The sequence below is a fragment of the Sabethes cyaneus genome, chromosome 2, assembly GCF_943734655.1.
Source record: "Sabethes cyaneus chromosome 2, idSabCyanKW18_F2, whole genome shotgun sequence".
NCBI lineage: Eukaryota > Metazoa > Arthropoda > Insecta > Diptera > Culicidae > Sabethes > Sabethes cyaneus.
In genome coordinates, this window is record NC_071354.1 from 78,800,344 (window position 1) to 78,819,303 (window position 18,960).

The window sequence follows — 18,960 nt, forward strand, 5'->3', positions numbered from 1 at the left end:
TTTGAAAGAAATCGCCTGTACAAAATCTGTATGCATAGAATACAGATTTTCGCCAAATTACACAGATTAAACAGATTTTTGAGCTTTTACATGAGAGTGAAAGAGACGGAAATAGTCGGCAAAATGACTCTCTATCTCATTCACTACCATTGTTTTGCAGGACAAATTTTTGCACAGATATTTTTCCTCGCCGTACAGATTGTCAGATTTTTCCAACAAAAAACACAGAATTATATGTGGCATGCCTGATTCAGACACCAACATATTGTTGTACAAGGACTTTGAGAGAGAATTGAATCTCGATCTGTCAGTCTCTCATGCTTCTGTGAGAATGCCACTTCTCTCTGTAGGCTGGTCTGCCTCTTTTCTTCTGCCTGCATAACGTCTGTCTGTTTACCAGGCGAGAGCCACGTGACTCTTGCCGTATCTAGAAGAATTATTCTTCTCTAAAGATAGTACTCGGTCCTGAGTTACTCGTCGCCAATTCATTGTGCGTCTCGACACACGTAAGTCGGCTTCAATCTGGTCGAACCATCTAGCACGTTGAGTCCTCTATTCCTTTCCTAGTGCCGGTGGAATTCTTGAAGAGAACATATTTCACTGCACAGTCGTCCGGCATCCTTGCGACGTAGCCAACCCATTGCAGTCTCCCAACTCTCGCCAAGTGTAAGATGAGAATCTCTCTAAGTAGTGCCTACAAGTCGTGGTTTATACGCCTACGCCACTCTCCGCTCTCCGTTTGTACTCCACCAAAAATATTCCACAACACCTTTCGTTCAAATACGACAAGTGCATGTATGTCTTCCGTAAGTAAAGTTACTGACTCAAGTCCGTAGAGAACTGCCGGTCTGATTATCGTTTTGTACATAGTCAGCTTTGTGCGGCGGCGCATGCTCCTTGATCGAAGCGTCTTGCGGATGGAAAAGTAGGCTCGATTTCCACCTTGAATGCGTCCTTACTCCTTACTCGTAGTATAGTCGGCGATGGCCAGAGGTTCTAAATATACGAAATTCATCGCCGTCAATAGTCACTGTCCGTGGAAGGCATACGTTGCTTTCTCTGGAGCCTCTTCCTCCGCCGTCCCAAGGGTTTCTAGTAATGATTCTGAGTAATGATCTAGTAATGCGGTCGTCTGCAAAGGCTAGGAGTTGGCTACTCTTGCTGAACATCGTACATCTCGCTTCGATGCCCGCTCGCCGGATCACACCTTCAATAGCGTTATTACAGCACAGTAAATCCCCTTGCCGCATCCCTCTGCCCGGTTCGAAAGGACTCGAGTGTCCCCGAAACGCGCACGTAGCACATCACTCGCTCCAGGGTAGCTTTGATCAGCCGCCTCAGTTGGTCCGGAAAACCGTATTCGTGCATTATCTGCCATAGCTGTTCGCGTTCAACTGTACCGTACGCTGCACTGAAATTCACGAAAATATTATGCGTGAGCACGTTGTACTCTCGACATTTCTGGGGGATTTGTCGGAGAGTAAAATTTGATCCCATTAGGCCCGCCTGATAATACCCTACGAATTCTCTTGCTATTGGAGATATACGACGCAACAAAATCTAAGAGAGCACTTTGTAGGCGGCGTTGACCAGCATAATGCCGCGGTAGTTACAGCAATCTAGCCGGTCGCCCTTTTTGTGGATGGGACAGACTGCACGCTGTTGTCGTTCGCAGACACACCGAGGTTTACTTCCGTTGCGTCTCCTTGTGCTATATCGCCTTTGAGATGCTAATCGGAGAATTGCTTTCACCTGTCGACCACCTCGCGCTCGTTTGTGATTAGATCCCCTCCCTCGTCCCTACACATGTCAAGTTTAGATGTGTAGCCCTTAGGAGTTTGGTTCACCTTCTCGTAAAACTTGCGCATGTCATTAGCCCGGAGTAGTTGTTCCAGCTCCTCACGATCTCTGTCCTCCTTCTGGCGCTTTTTCCTCCTCAGAATTGTGATCAAATCATTCTACGCTCGTCGATACTTTGCCAAATTCTATCTCGTTAATATGATTAGATAGTTTTTCCAAGCTCTTTTCTTTCTTTCTATCGCTTGTTGGCATTTCCCGTCAAACCAATCATTTCGTGCGCTCGAAGTTTTCTCGCCTAGCACCGCGGTTGCGGACCCATTGACGGCCGAGCGTATCATGCTCCATCCGTTTTCGAGGGTCGAAGCATCTGGTCGCCGGGTCGACAGAGGAAGGTAGAGCTTTATCAAGTAGGCGCGCGTAGATTTCGGCAACTCGCGGGTTGTCTAATTGCCGAATGTTTAACGAAGAGGTGTTGCGAGATATAACCGGCGATAGTTTTGAGTACCCAAGCACTGCTACGAGACAATGGTCCAAGTCGATATCCACAACCCGGCCCGTATGGAGCGTACGTTGGTGAAAAACCGGTCATCAATGAGAATATGGTCGATTTGGTTTAAGGTTTGTTGGTCAGGTGATCCCCAGGTGGCTTTGTGGATATCTTTGTGGGGAAAGAAAGTGCTTCTGATCACCAAGCCTCGGGAAGCTGCACAGTTGATATATAACGTAATTTCTCCATCTGACTCAGTCCATGGTAGCTGGTCTCTAGCTCCTCGGGCACCCAGTGTACAACAGATCTCGCTCCACCTGGTATTGCCATCTCGCTCGCAGCTTTGATCAGCCACGTCAGTTTGTCCGGAAACCCGTATGAATGCACTGTGCATGTCTTGTTCTTTCCGGATTCGATGCGAAAACTATTGTCGCAGAATACTATTCCGCATTCTTGCAACATGACCTACCCAACGTATCCGTACAGCTTTAGCCACTTTCTGAACACTGGACCCGCCGCATAGACGCGTTCTCTTGCACGCCGCCAAAAACGGTTCTTAGAACCCGTCGTTCGAAAACTCCGCCCACAGAGGACAACCTAACTAACTCCTCAACTACTTCAAACTCATCTCCGTCGATTACTACGGTATTGTCTAAGCAAACCCTACCGCGCTTGGTTCCGCCCATCAGCATATACTTCGTTTTAGATGTATTTATCTTCAGCTCAATCTTCTCTGCTTCGCGTTTTGTTCTGGTGTACCTTTTCTTCTCAAATGTCTGCCAACAGCATCCACGTCCAGCAAAGCAGATAACTTGACTGGATTAATTCGAAATCGTGCCCCGCTTATCGGTTGTCGCTCGTCTCATAAAACCTTCAAGTACAATGTTGAACAGCCTCTAGGAGAAACACGAAATTCTCACACAGCACTGGATTCCATCTATCGTAGCTTGGTAAATCTAGTAAGCTTCTCCGAAAAGCCATTTTCGTCCAGAATTTTTCATAGTTGTTGTCGGAGTACACTATCACATGCGTCTTTGAAATAAATCAACAGGTGATGCACGGGGACTCGGAATTCACAGCTGTTTTGGAGGATCTGTCACAGGGTGAAGAATTGGTCCATAGTAGACCGACCCTTATTGTAGACAGCCTACGAATCTATTGGCTGTTGGCGACAGCCGATTGAAGATGACTTGGGTTGCAGATTGTAGGAGGCATTCAAAATAGTGATCGCTCGGTAGTTAACAAGTTTGTCGCCTTTCTTGTAGACAGGGTAATTATAACTCCATCCTTCCACTCCTCCTGACAATCAATTAATGCTAACTGCTGGTCAACTTATCTGGGCCAATTTTGATAAGTTCCACTCCAACACTTTTCTGCTGCTTTGTTGTTCTTCAGCCGCTGGATGCCATCATTTCCTAGAGTATGAATTATCACCCATATTCTGTATTTCGAACGAGTTGAAATATTTCGATCGACTTGGCAAAATTCATACGAGTTGTTTTTTCATATGAAGATCTTTCGTTCGAACCGTTGTTTTTTCGTACGAAATGTCAGTTTCGAACGAAACATAAACCCGTATGACTCTGTAGCGTGGCGTTAGTAAGTCAACCGTCCTAATCCAAACCACTACGAACATTCAAGCAAACACGGAACCGAATATTCGACATCAACCTGCGCGACGAAATAAGGACGACGAATGAAAACTCGGTCCTTGGAACTGCAGGTCGCTGAATTTCCTAGATGGCGACCGAGTGCTGCTGGAATAGCTTGAACTCCGCAAACTGAATTTGCCAAACTCGGCATCACAGCTCTGCAGGAAATCTGGTGCAAAACAGAGATGGTTTGGAAAATCCGCGATGCCGCTACTCTGTTAAGGATCCCGGAATATATGAAATGATTGGTTTGATGCGAAATTCCAACAAGCGGTGGAAAGCAAAAAAGCAGCATAAAAAATTTTCTGAGCATTGCCACAAGAGAGAACTTGGCCAAAAATAGACGAGCAAGTAACCACTTGACCTCGGCCCTGAAGAGTAAAAAGCACCAGAAGGAGGAGAGAAATACAACTTTTCCGAGCGAATGACACGAGAAATTGGGTTGTTGAAGACCCAAAAAGTCGCCGATAAGGACCGCCCAACAACAGAACTTTATTTATAAACATGACCAAGAAACGCTAACCACAGTTCTACACTGGGATTTTTCCCAGATTTGGGAGCATAAGCTATCTGAGGAATGGATGGAAAGAGTGGCTTGTCCCATCTACAAAGAGAGTGATCGGCTCGACTGCTGCAACTATCACTGCTTAACGCTGGTAAGTTCCGCTTACTAGAAACTCTCCCAGTAATCTGTTATCTTCTTCTTCTTCTTCAGCAGCATAGAGCCGGGGTGGCTCGTGCTGTTTCAAGCACTCGTCTCCATTCAACTCGGTCTTGGGCCACTCGTCGCCAATTTCCTAGTCGTCTCAGAAGTCGCAAATCGCTTTCGACCTGGTCGAGCCATCGTGCACGTTGGGCCCCCCTGTTCCTGGTGCCGGTGGGGTTGTTGAAGAGGACCGTTTTCGTCGCACTGTCGTCCGGCATCCTTACGACGTGTCCGGCCCACCGTAGCCTGCTAACTTTCGCTAGATGTACGATGGGAATCTCCCCAAGCAGTGCCTGTAGCTCGTGATTCATACGCCTCCGCCACTCTCCGCTTTCAGTTTGTACTCCGCCAAATATCGTCCGCAGCACTTTCCGCTCAAACACGGCAAGGGCGCGTATGTCCTCCGTAAGCAGCGTCACGGCTTCAAGTCCATAAAGAACTACCGGTCTAATAATGGTTTTGTACATTGTTAGCTTCGTGCGGCGGCGTATGCTTCCTGATCGTAGCGTTTTACGAAGGGCAAAGTAGGCCCGATTTCCCGCTTGGATGCGCCGCTGGATCTCCTTACTAGTGTTGTTGTCCGCGGTCACCAGCGATCCCAAATACACGAACTCTTCTACCACTTCTAGTTCGTCGCCGTCAACGGTTACCGTCCGTGGGAGGCGCGCATTTGTTTCCTTTGAGCCTCTTCCTTTCATGTATTTGGTCTTCGACGCATTTATTTTTAGCCCAATTCTCCTAGACTCCGCTTTCAGTCTGGCGTAGATTGCCTCCGCCGTCGCAAAGTTCCTGGCTATGATATCGAAGTCATCTGCAAAGCCTAGAAGTTGGCTACTCTTGGTAAAAATCGTGCCTCTCGTTTCAATGCCCGCTCGTCGGATCACCCCCTCAAGAGCGATGTTGAACAGCATGCAGGATAGACCGTCACCTTGTCTCAACCCTCGTCGCGTCTCGAAGGGACTCGAGAGTGTCCCAGAGATGCGTACGAAACACATCACTCGATCCAATGTAGCTCTGATCAGTCGCGTCAGTTTGTCCGGAAAACCGTATTCGTGCATTATCTGCCATAGCTTGTCTCGATCGACTGTATCGTATGCTGCTTTGAAATCGATAAAGATGTGATGCGTGGGCACGTTGTACTCCCGACATTTCTGCAAGATCTGTCGGATAGTAAACAATTGGTCCGTAGTTGCGCGAGCCCCCATGAAACCCGCCTGATAATTCCCTACGAAACCTTGTGCTATCGGTGACAGCCGGCGTAACAGGATCTGGGAGAGTACCTTGTAGGCGGCGTTTACCAACGTAATACCACGATAGTTGCAGCAGTCTAGCCGATCACCCTTTTTGTAGATGGGACAAACCACTCCTTCCATCCATTCCTCCGGTAGCTTTTCCTCCTCCCAAATCCTCGAAATAACCCAGTGTAGAGCCTTTGCTAGCGTTTCCCCGCCATGTTTATAAAGCTCTGCCGGTAGGCGGTCCTTCCCAGCGGCTTTATTGGTCTTCAGCAACCTGATTTCTCGTTTGACTTCTTGGAGATCAGGTGCTAGGACATCACTATCTTCCATGGGCGCTCCTAGGTTAATTTCCGTTCCGCCTCCTTCTGCGACTTCGCCATTGAGGTGTTCATCGAAGAACTGCTTCCACCTGTCGACCACCTCGCGCTCGTTTGTAATTAGATTCCCTCCCTCGTCCCTACACATGTCAGGTTTCGGTGTGTAGCCCTTCCGAGTTTGGTTAACCTTCTCATAAAACTTGCGCGTGTCATTAGCTCGGAATAGTTGTTCTAATTCTTCACGATCTCTGTCCTCCTTTTGGCGCTTTTTTCTCCTCAGGATCGTGGTCAACTGGTTCCTAGCTCGTCGGTACTTGGCCAGGTTCTCTCTAGTGGCAATACTTAGATAATTTTTCCAAGCGTTTTTTTTCTCCTCCACCGCTTGTTGGCATTCCCCATCAAACCAATCATTTTGTGTACTCCGAGGCTCAATACCTAGTGCCGCGGTAGCGGCCTCTCCGATGGCCGAGCGTATTCTGCCCCAACCGTCTTCGAGGTTTGAAGCACCTAACTCCTCGGAAGAAGGCAGTGCCTCATTCAGTACTCGCGCGTAGTTCTCGGCAGCTTGTGGGTTATCTAGCTGCCTGATGTTCAGCCGAGGAGGGCGGCTTTGACGTGTCCGGTATACGGTGGACAGCTTTGAGCGCACATGTACTGCTACTAGGTAATGGTCAGAATCAATATCCGCACCCCGACGGGAGCGTACGTTCGTGATGTTAGAGAAGAACCGGCCCTCTATGAGAACGTGGTCAATTTGGTTCATTGTACGTTGGTCAGGTGATCTCCAGGTGGCTTTGTGGATATCCTTGCGCGGGAAAAAGGTACTTCGGATCACCAGGCCTCGGGAAGCTGCGAAGTTTATACATCGTTGGCCGTTATCGTTTGTGTCGGTGTGCAGGCTATGGGGTCCTATCACCGGTCTATACATTTCTTCCCTACCGACCTGGGCGTTCATATCCCCGATGACGATCTTGATGTCCCGTGACGAGCAGCTGTCGTACGTAGCCTCCAGCCTCGCGTAGAACGCTTCTTTCTCATCGTCGGGTCTACCTTCGTGCGGGCAGTGCACGTTAATGATGCTATAATTGAAGAAACGGCCCTTTATCCTCAATACACACATTCTCTCGTTGATCGCCTTCCAATCTATCACGCGATCCTGCATTCTGCCCAGCACTACAAAGCCCGTTCCCAGTTCGTTGGTAGCGCCACCGCTCTGGTAAAACTGGGCCTTTCCGCCACGTATCTTCCATACCTTCTCTCCTTTGCGACAGATTTCCTGCAGAGCTACGATGCCGAGTTTGCGGGGTTCCAGCTGTTCAATCAGCACCCGCTCGCAACCTGCGAAATTTAGCGATCTGCAGTTCCAAGTCCCGAGTCTCCATTCGTCGTCCTTATTTCGTCGCCTAGGTCGATGCCGAATATTCCGCTCCGAAAATGCTTGAATGTTGTTAGTTTGTGTTGTTTAGGTGTGTAGCCGTACTGGGGCAACACAACCGAGTCTCGTGATGGGGCTGCCATCTTATAGTGCCGAGACTCACTACCTCCTTCCCGGTTAGTATACGACCTTAGTTTCCACCGGGGTTGGTTACCCGATCTCCGCTAAGGTTGCTCGTATTCCGGCTGGTACCACGAGGAGGTCGGGATCGGAGTTGCTGGATAAGAGGCTAACGACCACTATGGGGTCTATATTCCGCATTATCTAGCCGTTTACCAGCCTGTTCTGTTATCTATTATCAGTAATTCTTTCATGCCAGCTGTCACCTATAGTACAAGAGAGTTGAGAGTTCGTGCCACTACGGACCAAATTTTTACCATATGACATATCTTACAGAAATGTACAACATATCCACCCATCACACCTTCAAAGCAGCATACGAGTCAACGGCCAGCGATGACTTGTTATGTTACCCCGATTCCTACTTGAATTTAGAAAAATTTGCTTGAATACGTCCAATCTGTTCACATTGCGAATTATTCACAACAATGATACATACGTGTTTGTACTAACTAATTGATTGGTCCTACACCATGTAAAGGTTAAGTTTTATCGCAGGGATAGTGATACGATCTCTTCCAGTTCCTATTAAAACAAATGAATCTAGTTTCTGACAACTAAAAGCGTATGCATTCATTTATTGATGCTTTGGTGAATAACACATGCTTGTAGGTTTGTTTTGTTAAATCATCCTATGGTTTCAGTACACGTCAATTACATATAATAGGGTAATTCAGCGTGGGATTTCTCAGTTCATCCTATCGATACGGTAAAAAGTCCAGTAGTAAAACATAATTACAAAAAGACAAAATTGACAGGTAAATACAGAGGTCTTCTAATCAATTTTTTTGTTTTGTTTTTGTTTCTTGTCCTATCTGTTATGACCTCGCAGCTGGTTTTGATAATACTCAAGCACCATCCTCTGTGTTCCACCGATCTGTAGATGCAAACGGTGGCACCGGTGTAGCGCGGTAATGGCAACCCATTTATAGACGATAAAATAGATGAGAGCTTAAAACTAACTGCCTAAATACACAAGTAGCTTTCCTCCAATTCGGGCACACGATTTCCGCTTCCGCTTCTCATTCGTACCTACACTCTGCTACCTGACACTAAGCACTATAAATTTTTGTTAGCAGCTTTTCGTTTCAGTGGGATTACGTTTCTTAAGTGGCTTTTACATTTTCAGTTTTGGTGCGTATTGTGTTACAAAAGATGAGTTATTTGGTGTGAACCTATGCATTGTATAATGTGTATGAGAGCTGAACTATCGTGAATCGCATAACGGTTCCATTTTCTATAGTTTCCTATATAAATTTGACTGTTATGCGATTCACGGCAGTGAACGTATACCTAAAGAGCAGTATTAGTACACGGCTTACGACTTCTAACCAATAATGACTTGCTTAAGAATCGCATCTCTTATATTCTGTAACTATCGACGGTATGAACAAATTTTCTGTTTTGCATTTGTAATTTTTGTAAAAGAATAGCATTGTTTGAAGGAAAGAGAAAGATACAAAAAAAATGAAAACGTTAATATTATAATTGATGGAAATCAAATTGCGGTCCAATAAGAAAACCAAATTTATAGCTCAAGCCGCACATGCTTGTGTACAAAGATGACACGCAAGTTAAAAAGGGTATCATTAACGGCCTGTCAATAATTGGTTGATAAACACTCGTTGACCTCGCGCAAGGAAACGAAAGGTTAGAGGCTTTAGTCATGTTAAAAACTTAATCACCAAACAAACACAACTTAATGTGGTCAGTATTATTAGAGGAAATCAGCAATAGTATTTTGGGATGTTTATTAGTAAATAGCAATGCGACTGTTAGTTTTATTGAACTGGACAAAATATGTATGTAATGAGATTTTAAACAACAGAGGAAACAGTGTCAGAAACTTGAATATTTAGATAATTTACAAATAGAGTATTATTTGATGAGAAAAGTTACACCAATTTCAATATGAATTAACGCTATTGTAAGGAATGTATATTTTGACTAAGTGAATTAATCAACGAATCACTTTTATTGCTAATTTACTTTTAGCGAAATAAAATCGCATGTCACGATTTATAAATTCGACGGTTTTTCTACGTAACAAGTGTGGTTTCTAACAATTTATATTTACTTTACTAAATACATTGTGAACAAGTACCATTTTAAGGTACACAATCTATATCTGCCATATTAAAAATGACTTGTAGCGGTATGTATGAGATATTTTTCTACACTGACTATGACATTAGTTTCTAAGCACCATATAAACGCTTACAATGGAAAATATGGGAGGTTTTTGCACCCGTTTGAATAGTTTAAATGTCGAAACTCTGTTTCCGAAGGCTGGAATGATGCATATCAATAATACCGATACATGCAATGTTTGTGAGTTTTGTGTTAAAAATATGTTTGTGGTTAGAGTTTAGTAAAAAGGTTAGATTAGCGGACTGGGAAAGATCTCGGGCGAGTAGCCTATAGCACGTTCTATTTGGCTTTTTGTCTCGACACCGCACGGTTGATAACGCAACTACAAATGCACTCAAAACGCTCGGTCGAGCCGACCGGATGATTAATCATCATTCAAGGGAACACGAGTCAAACTGACGTTGATACCTTGATTCTGTTGGGTCTCTAATTCGCGCACAATGAAATCCCGCAGGTCAGCGTACGCTTGTTTCAGGTCGTTGTTGTAGACTACAATGTGGAAATTACCGGGAGTGGAACCTAAAACGTACAACAAAAATTGTCCTCTAAGTGCCATGCTTAAACAAAGATAGATATTTAAAATAATAAACTAGCATAAAACCATACTCACCATATTCGATCTCAACTCTTGCGGTATTGAGACGTTTCTGTAAACTCTCCTCGGTTTCGGTTTGTCGGTTTCGCAACCTACGCTCCAGTTCAGCTACTGACGGTGGATTGATGAACACCAACAGCGGGTTCAACCGATCAGAATTACGAACCTGTTTCACACCCTCAATTTCTATATCCAGCACACACACCTTGCCCTGCTGTTGAACGTTTTCTACGGCTTTTTTACTGCAAATCAAAAAACTTACATAGTGAAACGAATTTCTCAATTTACTCAACTAATTTCTTACCTGGTTCCATACATGTTTCCACTGAAAACGGCAGTTTCAATAAACTCCCCTTTCTCAATAGCAGCTTGCATTTCTTCCAGCGAAACGAAGTGATAGTGGACTCCGTCTTCCTCTCCGGGGCGAGGTTTCCTGGTGGTATGTGACACACTGAAACCAAATGTGTCCGGGAATTCCTTGAACAGCTTCTTCAACAGGGTACTCTTGCCTGATCCGGATGGGCCACAAATAACCAGTGGGCGCGGGCCTTGTCTGACCATGTTGCTCAATCGGGAAAATGCTTTTGGTGCAATATAAAAATCGCAATCAACTTCACAACTATCAAACGGGAGAAGGAACACTTATTTTCTAACGTCCACACAGAAGCAAGGCTACTTAAAGAATAAACTATAGCAAGCAACTAAACATGCGACTACGGTACCTTAGTAAGTCTAACGTTAGTACTCCGATTAATGAGACGCTCGTAAAGAACAACACTTGAGGAAATACGACTGGCACGCAATATTTTCCCCCAGAAGTTGTTGTCCTTTCCGATTATGATGGTGCCAATCAACTATAAATGCACGTCGTCTTGTTAGGACTATTGCTCCTTTCAAGTCTACTCGCGTGAGTAATGTGCTTTCCCGCCCTGTTACCCCTCCTTCGCAAGACACGTCAATCCTCAATACGATCCGGTGCAACGAAAAAAGTTCAAATTCCGTCAAAAACAAAAACAAACTACGCGACTCACGTCTATTTTTATTCCACGCGATTTCACACAAAAACTTGACCACGTTGCTAGCGGCTGATGGCCTTGGATTGATGGGGTTCCGGCTCTCTCTGGGACCGGCTTCAATGAATGCTCTGGGATGACTGATCCGAAACCCGGCAAACTGAATGCGGTAGACGGTTCGCATCGGAGATCGGACGAAATTTCGGACGCCATTCGTCGGCCGAAGCTGGCCGAGTCTGCGCAAAACTCGCACTCGTAGCTTTCCGTAACGTAAAAATACCACCACACTGTCGAACCAGGCCATGTCGCGTGAATTTTTGCGGTACCATGTGAGTATCCTGATACATACTAGGGCTTGACTTTTACTAAAACGTGGTCGACTCGAATGGAAATTGCGTCAAACGGTCCGGCCTATCGAAAGGTCCGATATCGAAAATGATTTGAAAATCCAAATGCTTATCCTAACATCAACTACCTAATTCAACGATGATGTTAAGTCAGTTTGTCGAAATAAATGTTAAAGATGAACATGTAATAGTTTCATAAGGTTAAACAACTAAAGTTTTGATCTTAGTAAGTGCCAGGTTTCAGGTGAATGATATTAGTCAGTTTAAAACCAGCCAACCAACAAAATGCATTTCACTGTCATTATGTTAGTAATGGGTTCGTATTTAGGTACTTTAATTTAAATCAAACAAAACTGGTGGAAAATATTTGTTTTACAAAAATCTCTGCCAGAGACTCAAGACAGAGACTTGCTATTTCAAACTAATTTTGCAATTTCGAGTACCGTGGACGCACCATACTTGACGCGGGTCCAAAGTTGACGCACTTTTCAGAAATTTTCTATAATAACTTATCTTGACTATTAATATTTCGCAAAAGTGTACCTTTGACACTTTGTTTACACTTATGAAACGCATTAATGCCATAAAAAGCTTTTGATTGGTCATTTATAATTGTAAATAAAAAATAAACAGAAAGGGTGTTTGTCAAATGCGCCATTTTTTTCCTACCTTAGCACAAACGACTTAGAGATGTCACATGTTGCATTTTAGTTAAATTCAGAAACTGATCGCCTAGAGGTATCTGGAAAATTCACGGACATGTTTAGATGTGGCCAATGACGTCTTGAACACTTTATACGACTACCAATAGTCTAGATTTGCAAATCCGTGTACTTATAGGTGTCACATGATGGGTTTGTTGTGATTCAAGGTGCTTCTATGTTCAAGTCCCATATATTCCGGAACTTGTTTCCACTGTAACTTCGGAATCGTACATCCGATCCAAATTCTCCTCAATAGTTTTCTTCTAGTGACTGTTATGCGTTTATTTGTAATATGGGACTGACAAAGTTTGATATTTTTTTCAACATCTTGGAAAGAAACATAGCTTTTTTGTTTGAAATATAGAAAGAACAGTTAATTTAAAGATGATTCCCAGGTTTATCTTAAAAGCGGTGAAAAGTCAGATGGGGCTGTTATGCATTTATGGGCAGCAGGGATGGTTCGATCACTTTGACTCAATTTTGATTCATTTGACACTACCGTCTCAGCCGAGTAAAATTTGACAAAGTCATGTATGAAACATTTGTAGAACTCGTTATTATTTACAATTTTGCAGAATAAAGTGTTGCTATAATTTTTGAAGTTACGGCGCTACAATGCTAGTACCTCTTTAGTAACTAAATGAACGTTCATTTAGTTACTAATGAGATACTAGCATTGTAGCACCGTAACTACAAAAGATACTGCAACACTTTATTCAGCAAAATTGTAGATCTAGTTATTATCTACAAATGTCCCATACATCAATTTGTCAAATTCTGCTCGGTGAGGACGCTACTGTCAAATGAATCTAAATTGAGTCAAAGTGATCGAACCATCCCTGATGGGCAGTATGTCTTCAGTAAGCAAAGTTACAGTCTCAAGTCCGTAAAGAACTATCGGTCTGATTGTCCGGAAAACCATTCTTGTACATTATTGTGTTCAACTGTATCGTATGCTGCTCTGAAATCCACGAAAATATTATGCTTGGGCAGATTGTACTCCCGACATTACTGGAGCATACAATCCGTAGTAGCACAAACCCTCATAAACCTCGCCTGATAGTGATAGTGCCCTATGAAAACTTTTGCTATTGGAGATAGACGTTTTTCAAGCTGTTTTTCATTCCATCGTTTGCGCTTACGGTCTCATTGACGGCCGAGCGTACCCTGCCTCATCCATCTCGGAGGGTGGAAGCACCTAGATCCGCAGAGGAAGATAAAACCGCATCCAGCAGGTGTCTCTTTACCATCTGTTACTTTTTTTTTTCGTTCTCTCAACATCTGGGGCTCTATTCTCACAGTCACCTCACCTAAATTTTTTGGGTGAGAGCGCAATTTGCGGTTCTCAGAGTCACCTAGGTGACTCCGCTCACCTGGGTGACTGTATAAATCAAATGGGGCTGTTAAGGTAAGGTGACGGTGACGACTGTGAGAATAGGGCGCGTGAGAGAAGTGAGTTGAGGTGAGGTGACTGTGAGAATAGGGCTCCATGCTTTCTTCTTAGATTATTAAAGGAACTAGATATGCCAGTCTTTGATTTCCTCATACATGGATAAAAAATATGACATCTGTACTATACTATCTAATCTAAACTATAGGCTTTGTATCGCCTTCGCATTTTATACAAGTGTTAGTGCCGTCCATATTATCGGTTAAACATGTACATGAGAACGCTTTACGAACACTGACAGGTTAGAGTGTTTGTCGTCAGTATAACCACTTTATTGACGATTCAATCTGCGAAGAGAGGCGCATCTACACACTCAAGATGAATCGCTACTGAATCCCAACATGGCCGGATCGATAGCACCTATATCCTCACGTGGACGCCATTTTTTCGGCCATGTTGGGATTCAGTACCGTTTCTCCTTGAACAAGTACCGAGTCCGGTAAATTTGACCGAACTCTGAGCAGCAGAACGTTCTTCGGTAAAAAAATTTTATGATGCCAAACATTACTAAATGCAAAGCAAAGCCTAGGTGCTACATTCCGTTATCGAAATTTGACCTTCTGGTTTTATACGACAGACTTCACAGTCAGACATTACTAATTGTCACTTTTCAGCGATTTGATATCATTTTTTAACGTCTTGTGTAAAATTTTTGGCCTCTTGATGGCGTTTTTCCATCGTTTTTATTCTTTGTTGGCATTTTTTATCGCGTCTCTAGTGTTTTCCAGCATCTTTTCTTCGTATTTCTGTCGTTTCTTGACTTTTTCATAGTTGTCATGATTATTTCGTCGTTTTTTCGCAGCCTTTTCGCCGCCTCTCTGTCGTGTTTTTGTGATCGCTCTGTCGTTTCATACTCTTTTTGCTATCTATTCATCATATTTATATCGTTTTTTGACATCTACTTTTGGCATTTTTGTTACTTTTTCGGCTACTTTAAACTGCTTTGGTCGTTTTTATTACTGTTGTGGCCCCTTTTCGCCATGATTGTGTTTTTTCATCTTTTCATCGTCTTTTGTAGTCGTTTCGTTTCTTGCTGTCTTTCTGTCACTTTTTGGCCAGTTTTTCGCAAGACAACAAAAACATCTTTTTTACCGTATTTTCCTCGATTTGTCGTGTTTCTGTCGTGGTTCGCCGCTTCTTTTTGCATGTTTTCCAAACATTTTTGGCGTGTTTTAACGGGTTGGCGTTTTCGCTGTCTTTTCATCTTTCTTTCATCGCATTTTTGTCGTCTTTCATCGTCAATTATTGGTTCTAACTGTTTCTCACTTTCATTAAGATTGAAAAAGCGAAATCATCCGACCAGCTGCTCTGGAAACTTGAGCATTACTCGGGATGACTGGCACAAACCTAAGTCGAAAACCAAGGATCTGGCTTCTATTCTTCGATCGCCAGGATACTCTGCTGGTCGTTCAAAAAATCATCATGTTCAACATACTGATAATTCCGACGATCTTCCATCGCCTTAATTACAGCGAATTAAGGCCATTGCATATATTTTCGTTTGGACAACGAGATTGTTAAGTTCATCTTAACATCATCAAGCTAGTCATTGTCTCCGGGATTTCATCAAGTTGTAGTTTCACAAACCCATTTACCCATATTGTAGTAAACTGAGCCAAGACGCAATCTAATGCATCAATTTCCCAAACTGAAGCAAGACCATGTAACATATACCCACTTCGCGTAAAAATGCCAATCGAAAGTTTGTCGCTGACACAGGAGCACCACCACCTGTAAAGCGGTGCAACGTTTGCCGACGAGAACAAATAATCTTCGTCATTGTCGTACGGCAGCGTCAACCCGCGGCCATTGCCATTTTTTCTACTACCGACCTTCAATAATTCAGTAAACTGAGAAACTCATGAACTGCACTCATCCCTAACCGTTCGCTGTGCACAATTTTGGGACAGGTTACTATTTTACTATTTACGAAACGCCGCTCTGCTGAAAAAGGAGCTAATTTTATCACATTCACAAAAATGAGGAAGCACCATAGTAGCAATCTATCATACGTAGGGGTATCAACCTATCATACTAATCCGGTCTTCTTCGCCTAATGTCGCAGCAGAATAAATCGCATATTTTCTACGCATTGAATTTTCACCTCTCTGAAGCGTATAAGAAACCTCGCGTAATGGAACTAGAGTAGGGACTTGGGTGCAGTTTACAGGCTATTTTTAGATACGATTCAGACGCTAAACACGATGGGCCGTGTAAGATTTTGAGTTATTTGGCACATGTCGTTGTCAGTTCGTGAAATTATTTTTGCTATGGCCAAGTGAAAGTGGAGCCTAAACTATTTCGTAATGCTTTGAACGACTATTATCGTTCAATTTACGGTTTCTGATACCAACATGGAAGGTCAAGCGCCACATATATCTTTCGTCTCGGTGCGGCAAACCTAAAATAAATTGCGCGTGTGCAGCGGTTTCAGTCTTCAATTTTGCTTTCAATGGTAATCTGGTCACATTATTTGCTGTGAAACAGCGCTTGCAAAATTTTTAGTGGCCATGTTTCCTTTCTTAGTGGATAAGACACTAAAATAAATTGTATTTTGATTAGACAATACTTTTAAGTTTGTCTACTCTTTTTTAAATTTTAGATGCCGCCTCATAGACGAACTTAGACGTGTTGCTTTTAACGTAGAATTACAACCAAATAAAAAGGAGTGTCCATTTCAAATTCTTGGCCTTTTGCTCAATGCATTTAAACATGAATTTATTGCTAAATGAATACCTAATATATTCAAGAACTCAAAAAATAATTTTCTAAACCTATTTGCATGCAACTATCGAAACAAAAAAGCCTATTGACACAGCAAAGACGTCGGTCCTGCAAATATCTGTAAATGCATTTGGAACCACCCTAACTATTTAAGTTTTACGACTAATCTTACAAAAAATTTATAGACATCTGGCCAACATGAGCGTTTGTACCCAATACTTTTCATAAAATGCCATATCTATTCCTATAGATGAAGCAAATACTCTACATTCAACAGATGCACAAAGAAATGGGTATTCCATTATTTATGAGATAACTTATCCTAGCCAAATTTTGCTTCAGCATGCCGCAAATAATGGCTGGATTCTCGCGCCTCTAGCATTGTAAAAGCGAAATTACATGCTGCAATTTGCAAAGTCTGGCCTCTCTGCTGTGTAACTATACATGCCTTTTACGCATATCAACTCAAAATGTGCTTATCATTTGCTACATAAATGTGCTTCATAAAATAGCGCAAACCATGCTGGAGAGGTACAAATCCAAATGAGCTGATTGATAGATTCGAGGTTCTACTTTCGTTTTTGTTTGTTGAAACTTAGAATCAACTCACCCCGTACGATCAGAACGGTTAGTGTTAGCATCGTGAATGATTTTAGTTCTTGCACTCGGTTGTAGGTCAATAGTTTGAATGACAATTACTCAAAGCGTGAAAAATGCATATAAATGCGGCAGTGGGAGGGTGAACTTTGATATCCACAGAGTATCAATAGCAGGTGCAATGTTAGTTTGTAAAATTTTTGCTGATTAGTTCAATTAAATGTAGTTTCCTCCTGTCACTGAGGTAGTTAGTAAGAAATGCACGAGTTTCAGCACGTTTTTTTCACTTTCACACCATAAAACGCACCTGTCCTTAATTCAATTCCAATAATTATGAATACTACCTTTAGCTGAGATGATAAATATTTGGCTTGGTTGAAGTTGCTGCTTGGCGGTGTGCGACTGATAAAGCCTTCGTAAAATCGGCAGACTACTTTTGGCACTGTGATTGACCCGTAAAGAGATGTTAAGTAACATCAATGGAAATTTTTCACTAATCAATACTCGCACTCCCGGCTTTTCGGTACAAATTGTGATTTACTACTAAACAGGACAGCAAGCTCAGCTGCTTCGATTTCCGACACACCGCGATTCGCGAATGCAAACGAGAAACGAGACGACGGACGACATCGACGTCAGCGCAAAGCAAAGTTGCCAACTAGTTTTTAAAAACTGCACAAGATAGAAATAAGAAAATTAAGAAAGAAATCCATACGTAAACTGGACGAGAGATATCTGCAAATTGCATCTTACATTACATTCTTAAGAAAATTTGGCGACTTTTTTCAAGGTGAATGAAAAAGGAAAACCTTGAAGTTCTGGATATGTCCCCATTTAACTAAGATAACAAGACTGCATAATAAAATTTTCGGAAAATTCAAACAAAAACTAAATCATGGGATCACTGAAGCAGCGTAAACACTTCAAACTTGAAATGAACTTCAAAACATGAACCCAAGAAACGAACCAAACGACAAAAACGAACAAAACAGAAGAATTTCACCACATATACTCACCACAGCGGCAAAGATGCCAGATGTGAAGGCATGTCGTGCATATCGTCGTTCCAAAACTTTTCATGTGCAACATGAACAAACCTGAGAGAGATTCGCGGATAGGAAAAATCGTACGTCAAATGTAGCCAGTTCGAACTGTCAAATGTAGCCAGTTGTTATTATTGGTCAGAAATGGAAATGTGTTGGTAACTCATACAAGTTTTCATCTGGTAGTTCTTTAGAAAAACACAAATAAGAAATTAAATTTGTCTTATTTTTTTTGTAAATTAGCTAAAAAACGTTTGATAATATTTTACGCTAAGCATACTTTCAAATTTCTCCCAAAAGTACTCATAACGTGTCATTTTACATGCAATAAACTATGCGCTTCCGATTTATCGTATGTTGCAAACAGTATTATGCAAAAGCTGATGTCCCATAGACCAACTAGCACCAAAAAATGTCACTGCAAGACACGCACTTTTCACGTCCAATGTAGAGTTCACGCACGTGCTTGAACAGTCAGCCCGAAAATGAACACAAACATAATAAGAAGAATAAGAACTGTCAAAGAATGAGAAAAAAACCGTCTTCGCGACTCTCTCACAGGTTTAAACTAGAGTGACTAT

General features: G+C 42.7%; 1 protein-coding gene across 2 annotated transcripts; it reads right to left on the reverse strand.

Annotated features, from left to right (window-relative positions):
• Window positions 1-8,322: 8,322 nt before the first annotated feature.
• On the reverse strand, window positions 8,323-17,910 carry LOC128734253 (guanylate kinase). Of its 2 annotated transcripts, none has more exons than XM_053828333.1 (4): window positions 17,681-17,910; window positions 10,806-11,082; window positions 10,517-10,743; window positions 8,323-10,425 (listed from the first exon to the last, which is right to left on the reverse strand). In XM_053828333.1, the coding sequence occupies exons 1-4, from the start codon at window positions 17,811-17,813 to the stop codon at window positions 10,271-10,273; spliced, it is 792 nt and encodes a 263-aa protein (XP_053684308.1). In that variant the 5' UTR covers window positions 17,814-17,910; the 3' UTR covers window positions 8,323-10,270. The 2 variants fall into 2 exon arrangements, with proteins under 2 accessions (XP_053684308.1, XP_053684309.1); XM_053828334.1 differs by having other exon boundaries at window positions 10,806-11,120; window positions 17,681-17,757.
• Window positions 17,911-18,960: the final 1,050 nt, after the last annotated feature.